General features: G+C 48.6%; 1 protein-coding gene across 1 annotated transcript in view; it reads left to right on the forward strand.

Annotated features, from left to right (window-relative positions):
* Positions 1-15,212, forward strand: part of TSPAN7 (tetraspanin 7) — a 113,747-nt gene that overhangs the window by 85,313 nt on the left and 13,222 nt on the right. The window contains exons 2-5 of the mRNA XM_006211833.2: positions 6,741-6,929; positions 10,634-10,708; positions 12,394-12,489; positions 13,920-14,075. Coding sequence (XP_006211895.1) covers positions 6,741-6,929; positions 10,634-10,708; positions 12,394-12,489; positions 13,920-14,075 — 516 coding nt within the window. The remainder of the gene's footprint in view (positions 1-6,740; positions 6,930-10,633; positions 10,709-12,393; positions 12,490-13,919; positions 14,076-15,212) is intronic.

Genomic DNA, 15,212 nt, shown 5'->3' on the forward strand with positions numbered 1-15,212 from the left:
AATATAATCTCAGTGGGCTTTACTGGGTGTATATATAAAGACTGTCCTGTCTACTCATGGGCGCACCTGGGGTCAGTGAACTGTGCTGGGATTTTGTTTCCCATGAGTCTTTAGAGGAGAAAAATGTGTCTTTCTTCCGTGTCTCCTACTTCTCCTCTGGGCGGCTACCTTCACAGACGTGTCCACTCTGCTCTGTGTCTCCTCGCTGCTCCTCGTCTCCTAGCATTGTCCTCCCACATCGGAGTGACCGTCTTCCTCAAGCCTTAGCCCTTGTCCTTCCCGCTGTTCCTGCTTCTGCTTCCTGAGACACGTTCCTCCCTCGCTGTCACCTCTGGCCTCAGTCCTCACCTGCAGCTCTGATTGCTGCGGAACTCCAGTCCCACCTCCACAACTGCCTTCTGAAGAAAACAGGGCCTGGACCACATGGCCTCTGGGTTTCCTGTCGGTTCTCCAACTCCATTTTAACAAGTCAGCTTTTAAGAGCATCTCAATTCTCTTCCTCTTCTCAACTTCCCCATCTCTTTCTTACTGATACCGCTAGCCTCCCCACCATGCTGTGTAATGTGTGTCCCCTTCCACGCACATACACACGCACCCACACACATAGACAGAAGAGTGACAGGGCAAAAGGATCGAATTGGCTAACATACTTGCCTAGAAAGAAACAGTGCAAAGCATATGTCTTGTTGCTCTTAAGATGACAGTGTCATCTTCATAGAGAAAGTAAAGCTTGCTGTTGTGCCAGCAAACTTATGCATTTTTGGATGTCTGTGTAAAACTACAGCACGTGCCCCCCTTTCTCTTCCCCAGCAACCACTTGTCACCTTGGAAAGCTGGCTTCAAGTCCCAAAATGAGCCGACTTTCCTGTTCCCGCTGGTGACAGTTTGTCAGTCACAGGGAGGACCGAATAAACTTCTGGTACGTCTATAAGTATTTCAGAGGGAATATGGAGGTCAAGTTTGAAATTAAGATTTGTTGTATCAAAACGCTGTTACTGCAGGAAGCGCTGGAAGTCAGGATTTCCCACCTCCTGATCTTACTGAACGGGGAACCGAGGCCCAGAAAGGTTAGGCGATCTTCCCAAAGTCACACAGCTTACTAGCGACAAAACTGCAACTGAAGGTTCTTAGTCTATTTTAAAGCATTAACTATTTACACAAATAATTCGTAATAAAATCTTAAGTTGTAAATATGACAGATTCACACTGTTACTTCTTCAAGTTTAAAGAGAAGACCATGAGATTCTGGAAGCTGCTGGTTTCTATGCCTTTCTGGTTGCTTTACCCATCTTTATAAAATCAGGTCAGAGCACTGTGCACAGACATGCCCTCCCTTGCGGTCCCCTCCAAATACACGCTCCCCGTATGGACGAGCTGAAAGCATAGCTTGTTGACTGCCTTTTCTCTTAAAATCGAACTTCTAAGGACCTGTGTTTTAATTATTGATAATGTGTATGGAGTTTCTGTGGCAGGCGTTTTTTTTCTGAGTTATAGAGCCATCTGGAATGGGGGAAGGATATTTCCCACTATCTCTGTATAGTGGCTGAGAGTGAATTAACCTGTAGACCTCTGGGATGATTGAATTGCGGCTTCCACCTAAAATGGCTATCTAACTGCGATTTCTGCCTCCAGTCTCTTCTGCGTGTTCCTTTCGGCTGGTTTTAGATCCTGTGCTTTCTCTCTCAGATGGCTTCTTAGAGAAGGGTACATCTTCTCAATAGCTTGTGCTTCTATAATTCCATTTTCTGTTATCTTTTTTCCCTTAATTGCATAACACATGGCTCATGAGCCCCACTTTCTACATGAATGTCTGCACGTTATTCTAATGATGCCACAAGTTCCTATTTAGTGTATGACGCAGTTAAAGGGGGAAAAAAAGAGTATGTGTACTGTACTCTATCAGACCCAAACCTGGCACAGCCTGTCATGGGCCCCAGAAGAGCTGCTGCAGTTTAATCCGAGGCGGTATGGTCTGTGTGCAGAAAAGGGAGTGGCTCAAGGAAATGTCTCTGGGCGTGTGAGAAAGATGGAAATGCTATACACCCCCCTTCTCTGAGGATCAGGACGCTGTAGGGACAGTAGGGCGACTTCCCAGCATTAGTGGCACTGACCTGGCAGGAGCAGGGGACTCGTTTATCTCTGCCACCTGCTCCCCCAGCATCCACTTCAGGATGAATGTAAACCTCGGTCAGTCTCTTCCATAGCATCTCAGACACCCCTTGGCACAGTGGCAAACGTACCTGTAGTTTTCTTTTAGTGCAATTTTCAAGTAATGTGAGCTATCACACTAAAGCTTTTTTAGTTCTGATCTGCCGTTTCTGATGGAACCGTTATCATTTCTTCAGCCTCCTCACCAAGTCTAAATTAGTAGTAGCTGGAGGTAATGTGCCCCCCGCCCCCCCCCCACACACACTGTGAGCTGCGCTGTAAGCGTGCAGAAAATGTCGAGCCATCGTGAGATGCTGGGAGCAAAGAGAGACCGAGAGCCTCAGCCTGGTTAGTGCTGGTGGGCGCCGAGCCTGCCCTCCTGGCCTGTGGTTGATATGCGGGCAGTAAGGTGGTGGGGCCTTCACCGGGCCACTCACATGGTTTATCCATATTCTCCGATCTGTCCCCTCCTCGGCCACGCTCCAGGCTGCTGGCTAATTGATTCTTCTGAGAAAGAAGCAAAACTTGCATGAGAAAGCCAAATCAGTGACACACTGATTGATTTTGGAATTTGAGGTCGCTGAAGAGCTCAGACACACAATTATTTTGGTGAGCTCTGAACCTACTCACTGCACCCCAGAGCAGAAGGCAGATGTCAAGAGAACTCGTCTTTTGCTTTTCACTTCGTGGGTGCTGGTAGAGGCACGTGGATGGGTGAGTGTTTCTGTGCTTGTAAACAGGAACCAAGATAAAAAATATGCCATTCTGAGGACTGATGTTGATGATGGGGAGGCTATATGTGTGGAGGGGCAGGGAATGTTGGGAAATCTCTGTACCTCCTTTTCAATTTTGTTATAAACCTAACTGCTCTAAAAACAAAATCCTTTCCAAAAAAAAGGGGGGGAACCAAGGAAAAAAGTCCTATAGACCACGACTTTTGTCTTTGGCTCGCCTTTGTATGTTTCTTACCCTTTATAAGAAGCATTATTATAGGAGGAAAAATGTGAGTGAGCACTAGTTTATTGTGTTTTATGATCTTTAGCCCTTTGCTTAGAGCTTTTTCCTTCAACTGCCTGGCAGTTTCTTCCAAGACTCACTGCAAGTCCACCACTGCTACCATCACCAAATACAGTTTGCAGTTTTACTCGCTTCAGGCTGCTCCACAGCCCAACCTTTTCCTCTTTGTCTATTTCTTCCTTTCCTCTTTCTCCTTAACATTGTTATTTCCCCAGATGACAATGCCTGCTCACACTGGCATTCCACCATGTCTAATAGTTGCTCAGAGATGTTCAGACGGTAGAGCAGGCGGATGGCTAACAGGAAACACCTTCCCCCTTAACTCCGCAGCCAGCTGCTAATTTGTTCACTCGGCAGACAGGTACTGCACATTGACTGTATGCAAGGCCCCCAGCTCCTGCCCTCAAGGGGAATCACAGTCCTGGATGCGCATGGGCGGGGGATAGGGTGCACGATGGTGGCACCCTGCAGAGCAAGTTCTGTTGAAGGAGGCTGTGGGGAGTGCATATAGTATACCCGGAGTATTTAGGGTATAGACGGGTAGGGATAGGAAGGGTAAGAATTCTGGGTAAGAGGACCATTATGAGCAAAGATGGAGAAGCAGGAAAGTATGGGAAGCTCCCAAAGAGCAGCTCGGTTCTCCTGGAAGTCCATAGAGTCCACAAAGACTAGTGAGGGGGATGAGGCTGAAGGGGTGGGTTTGGTGTGCGCAGGAGAACCTGCACATGTGGGGTTCGGGCTTCCAAACACAGAGCTGGTCCATCAGGAATGTTCAAGTACGAGAGAAGCAACACTGGAGAAGGGCATTCCTCTCTGAGTGGTTTTTATATTCCTAGAACACAGGTGCTGGAAGGGGCCTGTCTATCCCAGTTTCCACCTCATTTCAGAGGTGGAGTTCCTTAAAGGATGTCTGACGTGGTCAAGGTCAAAATGTTGGATGGCTTTTCTCCCATGCAATATGGTGCCTATGGTGTTGTCCTGGTTTGCGCCCATTGGCAATCTTCAAGAGGCATCCTTGAGGTCTGTAAAAATTGTCTTTCTTCAAAAAAAAAAAAAGATAGAATGTGTAATTTACATGATATGAACATTTTAACAAGTTTATAGTATAGGCTTTGTGCTTTATGAGGAGAGGTTTCAAACTCAAACCAATAGCTCAATTTGGAGAAATGATTTTTTTGAAAGAAAAGGAATAAAAATGCTAATACTATTTGCCTTAATCCTGATTTGTGTCAACTTTGACATACTGCATGTAATATTTGTTAAGGTAGTATAAGTGAACTTCATGAAATCACTGGCCACAGAAATATATCAGACTCTTATACTTGGTGAGCAGCGTACACTTTCATTAAAGCAGTCACATTCCAAGAATGATTGGCAATAGTGGTGTATGGAATGCCGCTACTCGGTGAATGTCCGAAGGGTTACTGAATCTTTGGACGCAATCGCATAAAACCCCAAGTGTCTGGATGACACTTATACTCACCCTAAACACCTAGTTTAACTAGTTTAGTACACTTACATTGTAATACTTACAGTTCTAGGTAGATAATGCCAGAGAGGGACATAGGGGAGAAAGATTCTCTTTGGTTTCATTTTAAGTGACCTCTCAGCATCTACCTGATGGAGAAGTTTTCTGAGTATTTGGCATTTGAAAGACTGTTTTATTAAATAGAGGTTCTAAGACCCAGAGAAATGAAATGTATTTGTTAATGAATATTAAGCATTTACTCTGTGCCTGGCACCGTGCTAAGCGTCAAGTAATAAAAGATAGCTCAGGCGCTGTCCTTTCTACCTAACTTATGTTCACCGCATTCTTACCCCAAACAAGTGGAGAGTTGAATCTTAAATTTTGATTCTAGCGGGTGAAAAGCATCTTGTCTCCATTTGGAAGAGTATGCCAGAAAAGGTGTTCAAGGGAGGTACTTTCTTTAGCAACCACCAGGTGTCAGTAGAGGACTTGGAACTCTTGGCAACAAATGAGTTCTTGGTTTTCTTAAGTCACGAAGGCCATCCCCATTTTGACTTTTCGAAGACGGTAGACCTCCACCGGGCCACTTTCGCCCAAATATTAATGTCAAACGCTTTCTCCTCAAGATTGCATCTCATTCCTTCACCTTTGCCTTATAAAAGTAGCACAAGTTCCTCGATCGATTTAAAGCTTTTACTTCTGTCTTTCACAGTGATGGTTCTACAACGGACAGAGGCTGTCGGGGTGGGGGTAGAAAAGTTTCACCACACTCTTATTGTTTCCACTGATCGCATCCCCCAGACAGGTGGGGCCCACTCTCAGCTGATATGGGGGAAGGTGGAGGAGGGTCTGTTCTTTTTTCTGCGCAGAGGAACCATCTGATGGTGGAACTTGATGGCTCCAAACTGCAGAAGGAAGTGTAAAAAGAGAAAGTCCTAGGCATCTTTGCTGGCCCGGCCAGATGTTTCCTCGTGTAGCATCTATTTGGTGGTGTTCACTTATAGACATGACGGACCAGTGTGTTGATTGACAGGGGAAACCTTGGAGAGGTGGGCATTGATTTGTGTCATACAGGTGTTCTCCAGTTTCTCATCTTGCCTCCTCACTTGAATGGGCAGGCTGGACAGGGAGCGGAGGTGTTGGGTGACAAAACTGGGAAAGGGCTTCCTTGGACACCCTGGCTTCTCTCAAGCCTCTTAAGATGTCAGAAGTGGTGGCCATTGGAGGGGTGTCAGTTCAGGTGAGTTGCTGAGCTATTGGTAAACTGAAGGAGGGACAGACCGGGGAGATAAGAGACACAAAGTCAACCACTGGCTTCAGCAGCTGAAGCTGGTGGGTGTGTGGCCTGCAGGGGATGGAGCGTATGGCGTGGTGTGCGGCCCCAGGTCCATCCCCCGAAGGAAGGGCCTGACCCGTGCAGGGTTCTGCGGTTTAGACATGCCATGGGGATTTCCTTCCGACAGATCAGCAGAATTAGACAAATCGTATTACAGTCTAATTCCAGGAACTGTTCAGATTCTTCTGTTGTTTTATAGTGAATAGAGTATTGTAAATATGGCAGCGCGTCAGTAGGGATTCAAAGTATTTTGTTGAGTATTTTGCTTTTGTAGAGATGTTTGTGATTGCAGTCAAAGAAAACCACTGTGTTCTTTAAAACATCATGTAGAATATCCTTAAAACATGCTATATACACACATGCCATTGAAGAGGGAGGCTGACGTCCTCACTGGTTGCGCCCAGCTCAGTGTTGGGCAGCAGCTCTCAGACCAGACCTGAGAAAGTGCTCAGACCTGTATTAGAATGTACATTTTTATGCAGATTTTTTTTAAAGTTCTTGATTGTTGGCTTGATTTCCGATGAACATAGTACCTGCATATGGGAGTGTGTAAGGGACAGATTTACTTGTCCAAAATCAAAGGATCTTTACTCCATGATGGCTTTAGTTAATGGTGTCTGACATTTCCCACCGCTTCAGGGAATCCCACAGCAAGTGCCGTCTTGCTCATGGAAACTCGAGTCTTCACACTCCGGCCACGTTGCTCTGTGTTGATCCTCACCTTTTCCAGCAGGAGTTTCATGCTCCCGTCTCCCTCCTCCCCCTTTTCAGATCACCGGGGTGATCCTGCTGGCCGTCGGAGTCTGGGGCAAGCTCACTCTGGGCACCTATATCTCCCTTATCGCCGAGAACTCCACAAATGCTCCCTACGTGCTCATCGGAACTGGCACCACTATCGTCGTCTTTGGCCTGTTCGGGTGCTTTGCTACGTGCCGTGGTAGCCCATGGATGCTGAAACTGGTGAGTGTGGCACAATATAATTCTGCTTTCCAACTCCGCTCTGTAAAAATAGAAATCACATGAAAGTGAAGTGGCCCTTCTTAAAGCCACAGACGAGACCTTAATATTCGCTGACTCTAATTTTAGTTCAGGCTCTTACCTAATCCACCCTTTAATCCCCTAGAGGGAGAAACAGCCCCAAACACCGCCTAGCGCAAAACTAGTCCTGGTCCCTTGAGGTAGATGATGACAAGGCAGTGGCCAGCGGTTCCAATAAGCCATTTGTATCCTCATGGCAAGATGCCCTGTTCCAGTTTTGAATTCTGTCTTAAAAAATGTCTTCAGGCAGGTGATGTGCAGCCTGGGTGGACAAGGCAGCGTCCCGGCCATAAGCAGCCTTTCATGTCCAAGTTGCCTTTGGAGAAAGACGTTCTTCCTCCTTGACCTTGGCAGGGCTCGGACGCACGGGCACTCTCTTCTCTACACCCGCACACCCTGGTGCGAGGCGGTGGGAGCTGAGCTAAGCCAGGGCTTCCCCACCCAGCAGAGGGTTAATGCAGTGCCAGGTGTTGGCTACCAGGACCAGTGCTAGGTAGCCTTTAATAGAACACACACAGCACTGATGCTTCCCAAAGGGTAGGGGCAGGCTTTGGAAAGGCTGTTACCACAAGCCTTAACTTGTTGGTAGACGAGTTGCCTGATTCTCCAGTCATTCATCCATGCTTTTTATTAAAAGAGTTAATATGGAAGTTTTTTTCTAGATAAAAGGTAGCAAGGGCCTCTCCTCAAAAGAAAATTTTGTTTAAAAGGATTTCGTTCGGATGTCTTGATCTGTGAAAGAGGGGAGCAGAGGTTCCGTCAGTGTGGGCTTGCCTGGACTTTCTTGTTTAGCCCTAGATTGTCATAACCCTTGATACCAGCCAGTGATGGATATGGGTGTGAGTCACTGCAAAGAACCACCTTCCAAGCGGGCACCTGTCAGTCTCTTTGTTGGCAACCCCATGGAGGCTGTGCCTGATTTGGCCACTTTCTGTCCTGCAGCCCATGCGGGAGGTGGATACCCTGGCTGCCCCTGATCCTTCCAGGTTGGTGGAGAAGCTGTAGTGAGGCCATAGTGAGGCACTTCTGCTGCTGTCACCTCCACCAGCGCCCTGTGTCTACCTTCTAGTCCTTCTTACAAGCCTAGGGTCTGCTTTGGTCTAGTGCTGTGGTCCTCAGCTTTGATGCATGCCTAAGTCACGCGGGCAGCTTTTGAAGAGCACTTTTGCCAGGGCCCCATCTCCAGCCAATGGAACCAGGATCTGTGGTGGTGAGGCTCTGGCCTCACATTTTTTCCAAAAGCTCTTCGGGGGGTTCTATTACACAGCCAGTGCTGAGAACCCTTTCTTTAATACAGTGAGTAACAAGGGGAGAATTAACTCCAGAGGCATAGAAAAGAAAGATTGCAAAAAATCCATCTGTCCAAACAAGAAGGGAAGGGACTTGGTCTGGAGACCTGCCTGACCCTGACACTTGCTGGCTTAAGTCTCAGGGGCAAGGATGTAACCTCTTTGGGCCTTTGTCCCCATTTATGAAAGAACAGTATTGGACTAAATCACCAAGTTTTCTTCCAGCCCAAACACCATGACTGCGGCGGGCTGAAGAGGGCATGCAAGGCTGCAGCAGTGACCCCTGGCCTCTTCTGAAAGTGGCTTCACACCACGTGGCCGTTTTCTCCTGACACTTGTGAGCTCGCCAGCAAGTGAGCCTTTTGGGGAGTAGAGAATTTTTAGGGGTTTCATTTTGGGTTTGTTTCTGGTCTTTTAGAAACTATCATTTCGTTCCTTTCACCTGCTCGATGTTGTCCTGGGTGCAGACCGTGTTCTGTTTATTCCTCGCCACCTCCGTGAAGTGCACGTTGGATGCTCCTGTTATGTGATAAAGACCTGGAGGTGAAATAACTTGTCCAGGTTCCCACAGCTAACGTGCAGAGAGCCGGGATTGGAACCAAGATATGTTTCTTTCCAAAGCCAGCACTGCCTGTACTACAGTATTCTCATTTGGAGAAAACTCGAGCCCTCCCACCTGGGTTTAGCACGAGCTCTTCCCAGTAGGCTCTTGGCCAAGGCCTTCTGAAGGCGCGGCAGTTCTCCCCTGGAAGCTCCTGGAAGCAGAGAACTTCCCAGAGACAGGAAACTGCTGATGTAGCTGAAGAGAGCAGAAGTCACTTGATTAACTGTCTGTCTAGAATTGTACGGCCCTCATTTAACCTCATTCATTGCAAAACAACTGGAAATAACTGTTTTCACTTTATGGAGGCCCAGAGCGGTGACCTCTTTCCTAAGAGATATTCCACAACAAGGCTAGGACCGAAATCCAGTGTTCTTTCTCCCACCTGCCTGTTGACGGTTTACTATCTCAAAGGACTTTCTGGTGGAGTCTAGGCCTGGGGCGAGACTCCCTCCGGTAAAATGTGCTTCTCGTTGCATTTTGTACCAAGTTGAGAGACAGAAGTCACGAACATGGAGCGTTCTGTTAGTAACTGTGTGCTTGATATTTTAGTGTCTGTGCTTTAAGTGTGTGTAGAAACTTTTATTAATATTTTGAATGAAACTGGCATTTCCTCTATTTAATATATGTGCCCCTAGCTAAGAAAAAATAATTTATGACCCTACGCGCATATGTATACTTTACAAGTAAGTAACGCGGCCGTGTGCAGCGTACGCACATTCCAGGGCATCATCGAGGGCCATTCCGAACACTCAGGACTGTCGTTATTTCATTTTGAGCTGAGAAGAGGCAGATTGTAAGACATATGCCTTGTAGGAAAGGAATCAATTCTCTTTCCTTTTATCTGCTTTTCAAAGTCACAAAAATGGAAACCCTTAATGTCTCATAAGTACCGTGTAATCGCCCTGAGCTGAGGCGTGTGTGCGCACACAGACAGTCAGCTCGGAAAGCGCAGGGAGCGTGAGCTGAGTAAGAAGCACTTCTAGGTGCCTGCAAACATTGTTCAGCAGTAGGGTAGCCGATTTGCTTTTCAAAAGGCCATTAACACTACACTGTGCGCAGAGCACGAGAGGTAAGGGGTCCCAGGGCACCACCGTGGGTGCCGCATTCAGGCCACTGTGAGGGAGACGGTGAGGCAGGCCTGTGCACCCCCGGCCGTTCTGTTAGGATGGGAGGGACGGGGGGAATACGACTCCAAAGGAAGGGGGTTGGAAGCCACTTCCTAGGAGATGTGCTTAAGGAAACGGGAGGGTGGCCCCGAGGAAGAGAAGCAGCAGATTAACAACGACTGTGTTGGCACCGAGGAAGGGCCGTGGCACGGAAGAGAGGTCGGGCTGGTCCTGGGGTCTCCTGGAAGCCGATCCAACACCAGCAAGTGGAAGTTATAAGTGGGCAGACTGTGGCCAAGGGGAAGGAGGCCCTTCTAGCTGTGGGAACAGTTTAAAAACTGAATGAGCTGCCAGGGGTGGACGGATGGAGGGAGGGGACTCGGCTTGCAGACGCCAGGTGACCCTTGTGAGGAAGAGGGTCTGAAGGACTCCCAGACAAGGCGGAGCTGTGTCCTGTGACACAGAGTCCTTTCTAGCTTAGGGAGCCTAACGTTCAGAAGAGGGGATACTTGGTTGTAAAGAGCCCGCCCAGGTTTGTCCCCGTGGAGCCGGGCTGACAGGCATGGCGCTAGCACGCGTCTTCCTGCCGCCGTATCTGACTCTGTCCCCGTGCACTTGACTTTGCAGTATGCCATGTTCCTGTCCCTCGTGTTCCTGGCTGAGCTCGTTGCTGGCATTTCAGGGTTTGTGTTTCGTCATGAGGTGAGTATCGGCCAAGTGGAGAACTCAATTAAGGGTCTTTGGGAGGAGGATTTTGGAAACCTCAGGGAACGTGTAAGGGGTGTGTAGAGGCTCGCTGGCATCTCCAGTGGTGTCGCTAGTTTCCAGATGCCATGTACTGGGAGTGGAAATTCCAATGCAATTCTAAACGCACGAATTTCGCCAAACCTGAAATCTTGCTTGTTAATCGTTATCTCTATTTCTTTACATAGCTGTGGCATAAAAGGGTTCTCCACCTTGTTTTAAAAGTGACCTTCCATATAGATGAAATACTTTTAAAACAGCTGCTTCCGCAAGGCACGAGTGTGTGTCCATATAACAGGGTTTCTCAGGCGGCAAGGGCAAGCCCTACTCGTCGTTCGCCAAAGGCAAAGTGCTCGATTTCCCCAAAGCAGCCTGTGCTCTCCTCCCCAGAGCCCTGCCGGGCGCCCCCTGCCGCCTGGGGTAAGATCCACACCCCAGTGGTCAGGAGCCCAGCTGCTTTGCTTGGTGGGGAGGGAAAAGGAGAGAAGACTTCACGATCTAAAACCCCTACAGCTGCGCTTTGTTTTCATCTGACATGTAACATTTTATAGATTTCTACAGCTGGAGGAAAATAGTTTTGAATCTTTTGTGCTCCTGCTAGTTTCAAGGACACCACTGCTGTCTTGTGTGGCCATCCTTCCATGTATGGTACCCCAGGCTGCTCTATTTAGACAACATATAGATGCTAGCACGGAGCTGAGACATTCCTGGGCCGCCTGTAGCCGCTGCGGTATCACTTTTCAGATGTGCACATTGATGATAGGTCAGAAGGTGTATACGCTACAATAAAGTTCTGGTTTTAACTCCCCTTCTCCCTCCAAAATTCATTATTATTCCCTGTAAATAACAGTAAAGATCGAAGCAGCCACATGTGTGTTGGAATGGGAAGAATCAGGAGACGGAGGTGGGAAGGATGGTGAGGTTGAGTGTCTGTGCGGCCCTGGAAAGTCTGGCCTCACCTGTACTCGGGCTGTGCTTTTGTGCTTGGCCGGCTGAAGTTCCCAGTGAGCCTGCCTTCTGTGCTTCCTGCCCCCTCTCCCCATCACCCTGCTTTTCCCCTTTACCAGACATGGCCCCTCACATGCCAAGGCTGACTTCTAGAACCCATTTGATGTGAGCTCTGCATCTGCAAGTAGACCCCCCAATTCTGATTCTCAGCTGAGGTGACACCTGATGAAGCCATGGCCTCGACAGCCCTAGAGGTGCCTTCAGTGCCTGTGTGAAGCCCAGGCCTGGCCCGGCTCGCTCCCACCTTCCCCCCGTGTGTGCTGCTGGGACTGGGCCCCATGTTTGAGTTATCCCCGGTTAACCAATTCAAAGCAAATAACTAGAAAACCCAGGCCTGAGGGTGAGCATTCCACCATGACGGCCCCTTCTGAAAATGACCAGCCACTCCGTAGGTCATTAGGCAGGGTTCCTCTGGATTGGGGGTAGGGGGAAAGAATTCTTTTAAGCTCCTGAGCTGATAAATCCCTTGGTTAATTTCCTGAGCCCTTTTGTCTCTAGAAACAGGGCATTTCCTCCCTGGCCTACATTTATTCAGAGACTTTCAGGAGAGGCTATTTTGGGGCGGAAGTTGGGATGAATCTGAGTCCATCTGGGCCGCAGTGGACCAGAGCCACGTTCCTCCTTGTCTTCCCTAGATCAAGGACACCTTCCTGAGGACCTACACGGACGCCATGCAGAATTACAAGGGCAACGACGAGAGGAGCCGGGCGGTGGACCACGTGCAGCGCAGTGTAAGTCCCAGGGAAGGAAATGGGGCTGCCGGCTGCCCACAGGGTCTGGCCTTGGACTTGTGGGCTGTCCGTGACGTTGGACCAGCAGCGTTAGCTCTTGATCCCCATTCTCCACCTCTTGATCCAGATCCCTTACCAAGAGTAGACATCCAGTACTTATTCAGGGTCTAATGATCCAGGTAATTAGCGTCAAAGAGGACAACTCCCTCTGGTTTGCTTTTCCTTGGTAAGGATGTGAGCATCCCAGGGAGAGCTAGTTTGCCCTTAAAATCCAAAACCTTGACAAGGAGGTAGGCAGTGAGTGTAGGACAGCCCTACTTTGAGTTGGCTCCCTAAGGCCGGCATTCTGGAGATGGTGTCTTTAGGCTGGGTGGAGAGCCCAGCTGAGCTGCTTCCACGGGCTTGGGTGGGGCAGTGGGTGTGGAGAGCGGATCTAGGAGCGACTGAGGATGTTTCAGGTGTGTGAATGGCTGGGCTGCCTGGTGCTTCGCGGAGGATATGAGGAAAGTCAATGTTTCCTGCCTGGTGGTACTCGAGCCCAACGGCCCATCAGGATCAACTAGAGAGGTTTTGGGTTGAGGGCTGTCTTGTATTGTTTTAGTTTTGGTTTTACTTCAGAAGCAGTATTCTGATTTTTATGAGGGTTTTTTTGTAACTTATGTTGATAAAATTTCCAACTTACACAGAAAAATTGCAAGAGTCCAAGGAGCTGTACACCTTTTACCCAGATTTGCCAAATAATTATGTTTTGCCTCATTGGCTTTAACACCCTCTATGTCAGCAGTTGGCACACCTTTGCTGTAAAGGGTCAAATAGCAGCTCTTTTAGGCTGTGAAGGCCAGGCATTCTCTGTCCCAGCTACCCAGCTCTGCTGTTGTGGCACAAAAGCCACCCTAGGCGACACGGAACGCATAGGCATGGATGTGTCCCTGTGAAACTTGATTTACAAGATCAGCTAGCTTACCAGCCCCAGCTCTCTTCCTCCGTGTGCACCTTTTGTTCCCCCCTAAACCATTTATGTACGAATTAGGATAGATTCCGTAGTGAGCTTTTTAAAACCCATTTTGCCTCGGTACCCCATCGACAGCCCCGATTTGGTTGAGCTGCACCTGCCTCTTTAACGGCATCCAATCACACAGGTGATTTTGCTGCGTAGCCGGGCCCAGCACACCTGCTTTGCTTTGCGGCGGTGCTAAGGGAACCAATGAGCGTTGTGATCTAGAACTCACTTCCTCCGCTGAGTTCAAGCGGGCTTTCCAGCGCGCAGAACTGTTAGTGGAGCTTCAGCTCATCCTGACGCACCAGGGCTGCGCCTGTTGGCTTAGGGGCTTGGCCCGTGCTTTCGTTTTAGAAGTCGCAGGGCGGTGAGTGCGCAGAGCACCATGCCTCTGCTCTGCCGCACTTGAGTCTTTTCCCTTCCCTGCTAACAGCTGAGCTGCTGTGGCGTGCAGAACTACACCAACTGGAGCACCAGCCCCTACTTCCTGGAACACGGCATCCCCCCGAGCTGCTGCATGAACGACACCGACTGTAACCCCCAGGATCTGCACAACCTGACCGTGGCCGCCACTAAAGTTAACCAGAAGGTACTTGCTTCCCCCGCCCCCAGCCCTGATGGGATCAGTAGTGAATGTTTGGGGAGGGCTTTTTGGCCTCTGTGAAATTCTGACGAATAGGTTAGAAATGGGAGTCTTGGAGAGAGTCAAGAATCTTCCTTTGTGGTTCTTGATTGCCGAGCAGAGGCGCTCAAGGCCGCCCACGCCTGGAAGAGAGAGCCGTGACTCAGCTCGGCCTCGCGTCCCTCTCCCTCAGCCAGACCCTACGAGGCATAGTTCGGAAGGTTTAGCAAGTGGTTCCTGTTAGCTCTGATGCTGATGTCAGGGAATGGTGCCTTTCTTCTTTCTGGACGTCCTTCTTCCGCTTAACATACTTTTGAAACATGAAATTGTTCCCAGCTGGGCGCCAGTCCTCAGCGGGAAGAGGGAGTTGAGTTGGCAGGCGGCATCTGCTCCTGCAAAGAGGGTGGCCTTTATCTTGGGGAGTTCAGTGCTGTAGGAAAAGAAAATCAACAACTTCAGCTCAACACACTGTCAATATCCTGACTCCCAGAGAAATTAGAGGGGAAAAAAAAACTGGCTAAAAGAAATTGGAAAGTTAGTACATAGTAGACGTGTGGGAAATGAAATTTAAGTAGTCAGAGAAAAGGAAAATCAATTCTGTAATCTGCTCTGCAGAGAACATGGTGAAGACATGGCCCAGCTGTGCGCAAAGGCTATCTATGCTCTTAGACACGTAGAGAAATGCCAGGTAGAAAATATGTTCTGGTGAAACAAAAGGAACAGGGAAAAGCCTACTGTTGAGTTTACCTGTGGTTATGCAGCCATCAGATTAATTTTACTTTCTCACTAAGGTAAAGTTCTAGTTTTCTAAGGTCTTTAAAATCCTATAGGATCTCAGCCAACAACTGACTAATTCAGAGAAGATAACATCTTTTCAAGATTAGAATGTTAAGAGATAGTTTCTATATTTTACCCATTTAATTTTGGTGTCGATGGCAGAACTGCTGCGAGGCACTGTCGCCAGTCTAGGAGCTCGTTTTGTCACTTGGGGCGTGTTACTTGGCTATGGGCGTGGTGAGACAGGATGTTCAGTGCTGACAGCTTCTTAGCTAAGAGGCCATCTGTTCTGACTGGCATTTTCCTGTGAACTCAAAGTGCGAGGCC

This window comes from Vicugna pacos, chromosome X (assembly GCF_048564905.1).
Source record: "Vicugna pacos chromosome X, VicPac4, whole genome shotgun sequence".
Taxonomy (NCBI): domain Eukaryota; kingdom Metazoa; phylum Chordata; class Mammalia; order Artiodactyla; family Camelidae; genus Vicugna; species Vicugna pacos.